Consider the following 6661-nt stretch of genomic DNA (forward strand, 5'->3'; position numbering starts at 1 on the left):
CAAATAATTTTTAAAGAGATAGAGGATGTCACAGCAAAAGAAATATAAGAAATATGGGGGATGAAATTATGGATGACAATTAGTTTTTTCAAATGTCTAGTATTGCTGCCTGGGGGACCAGCCTCCAGCATCAGCAGGGCTCGAAGGGAATCCATAGAATCAGTGCATACTAACACTTTTTGATCTGAGGGGATTAAGGAGAAAGAAACTGACACACTCTCTTGCAGGTTTTCTTCAGATCTTTATTCTTCCTTTGAATTATCTTTATTTTTCATTTCCTTTGTGATTTCCTTCTCTCATTCTTGATGTTTCCTTCTAACTATCTTTATTGTTGATGGTTTCCTTTGTCTATCTTTGTTCTTCCTTATTATCCCATGCTTGATGTTTTCTTTTTCCTCCGTCTAACTCTCTCATTCTTAATGTTTTCCTTCTAACGTATTTTAATCCTATCTTTATTCTTTCCTTTGCAGCTTATATATGCCAGCAAAATCTTGCACACAATATAAAAATTGCAATGTGGTTACATTCCACTTTTCAAGTGAATGATTACAATGAACACAAGTTAAAAACAACATATTTTCCATATCCCTTACATGACAAAATATTTTACATATTACAGCTGAAAAACAAATTTTCTCAAGAATCCACATACACTCATACACAAGCAACTTGTTATAGATTAACAAAGTGTAAGCAAGTAAGACATTCTTTTCTTGGCAGGCTGCAATTTGCAGGTACAAAGAAAGGACCAATCACTTTATTATTTATCTTGAAAGGTAATCTTATAAGGAATCATAAATTTATAATTTTATATATCAAAAATAATCAGTCATTTCTATTTTAAATCTCTATGGTTCATACCCATTCATCAATAGTATTTTTTTTTATATCAGGAGATTAAGGGCAAAAATGGGTTCAAGGAAGGCCGGGCGGTGGTGGCGCATGCCTTTAATCCCAGCACTCGGGAGGCAGAGCCAGGCGGATCTCTGTGAGTTCGAGGCCAGCCTGGGCTACCAAGTGAGCTCTAGGAAAGGCGCAAAGCTACGCAGAGAAACCCTGTCTCGAAAAACCAAAAACAAAAAAAAAAGAAAAAAAAAAGAAAAAATGGATTCAAGGAATTAATTCATCTTTAATCACCAACCAATCCTAGCAAGGAAAGTACATCAGCTGGTAATAATTGGACTGCTTTGTATCTGTTCCCTGACCTTAATGAGTTCCTCATTCAACTATATGCCTTTCTAAAAATTTAGACAATCTTCATTGGTTTTTCACCTCAAAGTTATTTGACAAAAACATCTTATTCTAACTTTAAGTTATTTTCAAAGCATTGTTTCAGCTATGATGCACTCAGAAACCTGTGAACAATTCTCCTAACACTATGATTAGAGGAATTTAAACGAGCTAGGCTACTGGGACTCAATTGTTTTTCTTAATCATTAACGTAAGCCATAGTCTACACAGCTCCTCAATAGAAACTCATGTGTTCTAGCTATGTAACACTTTCTTGTTTTATTTTTTATCATCAAAACTCTATTTAAACTAACATTATTATTACTATCAATTATGCAATACAGCTTAAGAAGAAACCACCTTCATAATAATCTAGACATAAAAAAATGACCAGTAGAACGGGATGCTTCCATGAGATAAATATGCTACATTACAGGCAGTGGGGATCTCCCCACACACATTCACACTCTACCAGATACTAGAGAAAGATGGCAGCAGCAAACATGAGCAGGCACAGCAGAAGCAAAAGACATTCTGGAGTCTGTGATCTCAGGGCCTTGTCTATCTGAGATTTGCCCATCATGGATTTTCTTCCTGGTGGGCTGACACCTTGAAGTCAGCTTCTATCTGCTGATCCTCAGACATGGCTACCAGTAATCCAGGATCCAGTGAGGTAGCTCGCCAGGTGAAGGCATTTGTCATCAAGCTTGATGATCTAAGATGCACATGGTGGAAGCAAAAAACTAATTCTCCATAAGTTGTCCTCTGAACTCCATGGAACCCTGCAACACACACACACACACACACACACACACACACACACAAACAAACACGCAATACTTTTATATATTTTAAATTAAAATATAACTTTGAAATGTTATTGAATATATAAAATTAAATATATTCTATGTTGATTTGAAATCCTATTATTATTTATTAAAATTTATAATTAATGAAGTTTCCCAGAATCAGGAGGTTGTATTTCTTCTCAACTTCTAGTGAAAATACTGTAAAACTGACTGAAAGATATTGAAGAAAAGCACAAGAGAAAGATCATGTTACTCAGAGCAAACATAGTTTAATAGCATACACATTATACATTTCCTTAGAAATGCATTGAAAAGAAGTTGATTTGGTATGGTAAGTCAGTAAAGCTTTTTGCAAAGACTGATTGAAACTGGGTTCTATTTCCACACTGGATATGGGGATACTAGAGTAGAGACAAGATCATCAGCCTTTTTGCTATGAACAACCTGAGAGTGGGACTTTCCTAGTTTATAGGAACAGCATTTATTTGGCTTGGTGGAGAATGGGTGAACAAGCTCTAAGAGAGGGATCAGGAGCCAGAAGGTGGCACAAGGTTAGAGATCTTTGAGCATCCTGGTGAGTTTCTCAGCCATTGCACTTGGGAACCATAGTAGTCATTATTTGATATCGCTGAATCATCACATTTATACATCAAATTTTCTTTTGATTTTATCAATAGGAAACAGAAATTAGCACAGAAAAACTAATAGAAAGAAATAACTGATTTTGGGATCCATTCATCTTATGTAGAGACCCAAAATAGGATCACAATAAAGGCCTATGAGGGTATATTAAAGGATTCTAGCATAAGCTTTTGATAAAGGCAATCATGAACTCTTAGCTGATTTTATTTTTGTGTTCACAAGCTGATAATTTTCACAAGGAGATCACATATGTGTCTCATTTAAAGTAAGAAGATATTTTTTCTGTCACTCAAAGGAGTGCGACATTTCATTCAAAATTATTAAACAATAAACATTGTGATAGACATGTTTCCTAAACTTGTAATAAGAAAACCATGCTCCAAAGCTGAGAAATGGCATTTACGTTTTATATAACCCACACTCGACATAAGTCCTTCTCAATCTTCTATAAGAGACAAACTGATGTGTCACATGCCTACATCCAAACACTCAGGAAGCCTAGGGAGGACGGTGGAGTAATTTAGGGCAGCCAGTGAGACCCTGCCTTAAACAAAACAAATTGACATGTTTGAATTTCTATTTGGAGTGCTTTACAGGGCTAGCGTTGTTATATGTGAGCTATAGTGAGTCCCTTGTACACTTCATGATAAGTTTCTATGCAAAAGAACAAAAAAGAAAACAAAACAAACCTCAAGGGACTAAGTTCATTGTAGCAATAATTCTAAAGTTTATTTGTATATAACTCGGTCAAAAAAGGAAAAGATGGTTAAATTCTGCTCACCTAACTCTGAGTGTTATTGTTCTTACATGATGAATTAATCTTAATGAAAAGTTCTATTTTTATAACTAGAAACATTATACTGTAAAAAGTAACAGATGTCTACATTCCCAGTTCTGTTTTCATGGCCTTCAGCTAAGAAAACACCTAATTAATGAAATCCACTGATGCACTTGGATCTGCCTAACTAGAGTATTCAATATGACAATATATTTGCACAATGAAACACACATACCACCTAATTTCCATCAAATCTTTGCTTGGTTTTGCTCATCTCAAGTTACCTCATGTGCCTAATTTTCATGTCTTTGGGTTCCAACATTTTTGTTGCTGAAGATGTGTTTTACTTATAATTTTCTTCTCATAATGGACATCAGTATTTGTATGTCATATGCTTTTTTATTAATTCTATGTTTTTATGTTTACTGAAAATATTTGGTGCTACCATTCCTACTTTTAAAAATTTATACATAGTAATTAAGTATCATCTGGGGATTCTAATGCATATTTTGTTGCTCATTGTCTCCAAATTTATTCTACAAAGTCTAGCACCAAATCTTGCTGTTCTCTCCCACTCACAAACTGCCTTCCTCTTCCACAATACAAGCATGTTCCTGTGTTTCCCCCTTTATAACACTCCATTCTCTATCCATCTGTATGCCTGCCAGCCATGAATAACAATTCCTCATCTCTCACATCCTCATTTGCTTTTGTTTTCATTTGTCTTCTTGAAAGCCACTCTGACTGTTCATCTATATGAACTGCAGTTTTCACAATATCCATGAAACAGATTTAGGAAATCCCTCCCAACCACTGAGTAGATAATGAAAATGATGTGTAAAAAAGAGCCAGTGAAATGACTCAGCTGGTATACACTTTCTATAGTATCTGAAGCCCTGAGTTCAATCTCAAGAACCCCCGAGCCAACATGGTAAAAAAAAAAAAAAAAAAAAAAAAAAAAAAAAAAAAAAAAAAAGAAGAAGAAGAAGAAGAAGAAGAAGAAGAAGAAGAAGAAGAAGAAGAACTGACTTGTGTAAGTTGTCAAGTTTCCCTCTGACTTCCACACATACATTGTGGAATGCTCATATATCCTTTCCCTCAATAGATAAATAGGTGATAGATAAATAGATAGGTGATAGATAGATATATAGATAGATGATAGATAGATAGATAGATAGATAGATAGATAGATAGATGTTAAAAAGAGAAAATAATCTGCAAAAACTGAAATTACACTTTTAAAGGACAATTGATGAAAATAGAAATCTTCTTAAGTGAATTATTCTAGTCCCAGAAAAACAATATCACGGTAGCAGCGACACTGGAGTACAGTGTAGCCAGCCGGTCCGGTACAATGTAGCGGCAGCCAGACAGAGGAGAAAGGGCAGAAGCAGGATTCTGAGAAGCCCCGAGTGATCATTCTGCTCCCGTTCTATTGATCGGAGCGGTCATATTACCATGCCTTCGTGCAGGGGAGACTGGGCAATCGTGCGGCAATGATGACTCCTCACTCAGGATGAAAGGGTGGGATGCTATGGAATATGATGAGAAGCTGGCTCGGTTCCGGCAGGCCCACCTCAACCCTTTCAACAAGCCGCTTGGACCAAGACAACATGAACAGGACCCCAGTGAGAAGTCCCAAGAAGTCACTTCTGAAGAGACTCTGCCTGAGCTGCCCACTGGGGAGCCCGAGTTCCACTACTCTGAGCGCGTGATGGATCTTGGCCTGTCCGAAGACCACTTTTCCCGCCCTGTGGGTGTTTTCCTGGCCTCTGATGTCCAGCAGCTGCGGCAGGCAATTGAAGAGTGCAAGCAGGTGATTCTGGAGCTGCCGGAGCAGTCAGAGAAACAGAAGGATGCTGTGGTGAGGCTGATTCACCTCCGGCTGAAGCTCCAGGAGCTGAAGGATCCCAATGAGGAGGAACCCAATATCCGGGTTCTCCTAGAGCATCGCTTCTACAAGGAGAAGAGCAAGAGTGTCAAGCAAACCTGTGATAAGTGCAACACCATCATCTGGGGCCTCATCCAGACCTGGTACACCTGTACAGGGTGTTATTACCGCTGTCACAGCAAGTGCCTGAACGTCATCTCCAAACCCTGTGTCAGCTCCAAGGTTAGTCACCAGGCTGAGTATGAGCTGAACATCTGCCCTGAGACTGGGCTGGACAGCCAGGACTACCGATGTGCTGAGTGCCGGGCCCCCATCTCTCTGCGAGGTGTGCCGAGCGAGGCTCGACAGTGCGACTACACTGGCCAGTACTACTGCAGCCACTGCCACTGGAACGACCTGGCCGTGATCCCCGCCCGAGTGGTGCATAACTGGGACTTTGAGCCACGCAAGGTGTCCCGCTGCAGCATGCGCTACCTGGCGTTGATGGTGTCTCGGCCAGTGCTCCGGCTCCGGGAGATTAACCCGCTGCTGTTTAACTACGTGGAAGAGCTGGTGGAGATCCGGAAGCTGCGCCAGGACATCCTGCTCATGAAGCCATACTTCATCACCTGCAAGGAGGCCATGGAGGCACGCTTGCTGCTGCAGCTCCAGGACCGACAGCATTTTGTGGAGAATGATGAGATGTACTCTATCCAGGACCTCTTAGAGGTCCACATGGGCCGCCTCAGCTGCTCGCTCACTGAGATCCACACGCTCTTTGCCAAGCACATCAAGCTGGACTGTGAGCGGTGCCAAGCCAAGGGGTTCGTGTGTGAACTCTGCAAAGAAGGTGACCTGCTGTTCCCGTTTGACAGCCATACCTCTGTGTGCACCGACTGTTCCGCCGTCTTCCACAGGGACTGCTATTACGACAACTCAACCACGTGCCCCAAGTGTGCCCGGCTCAACTTGAGGAAGCAGTCACTGTTCCAGGAACCTGGTCTGGATGTGGATGCCTAGAACATTGGAGGAGGACACCAGGCACCATATCCTTCCCTGTGGCTGTCAACCTGCTGGCATTGCCAGCCAGGTGTTCATTCTCCTCTGGAGATCCCTGAGTGCATTCTCTGGGCCTCTTCGTCTCTTTGGGGCCAGAAAGAAGTGACTGGTAGCCACCAGGACTCTCATTCCGCAGGTGCTTGCTGAGACTTGGAGTTCTTTGCCTGGCTGTTTTTTGGGTGTGCTGCTACAAGGGGTCAGAATGCTGCTGCTGCCCCACTGTAGAACTCCTTAGGCAGGGGAGCCTGGGTGTGGCTCCGCAGGAAAGTGGGG

The 6661-nt window shown here is 40.8% G+C and overlaps 1 protein-coding gene across 1 annotated transcript; it reads left to right on the plus strand.

Annotated features, from left to right (window-relative positions):
• Positions 1-4776: 4776 nt before the first annotated feature.
• LOC114683700 (differentially expressed in FDCP 8 homolog) lies at positions 4777-6356 on the plus strand. The gene has a single exon (XM_037204934.1). It carries the CDS (start codon positions 4976-4978, stop codon positions 6347-6349), a length of 1374 nt encoding a protein of 457 aa, XP_037060829.1. The 5' UTR covers positions 4777-4975; the 3' UTR covers positions 6350-6356.
• The last annotated feature ends 305 nt before the right edge of the window (positions 6357-6661 follow it).

The sequence above is a fragment of the Peromyscus leucopus genome, chromosome 4 (assembly GCF_004664715.2).
Source record: "Peromyscus leucopus breed LL Stock chromosome 4, UCI_PerLeu_2.1, whole genome shotgun sequence".
Taxonomy (NCBI): domain Eukaryota; kingdom Metazoa; phylum Chordata; class Mammalia; order Rodentia; family Cricetidae; genus Peromyscus; species Peromyscus leucopus.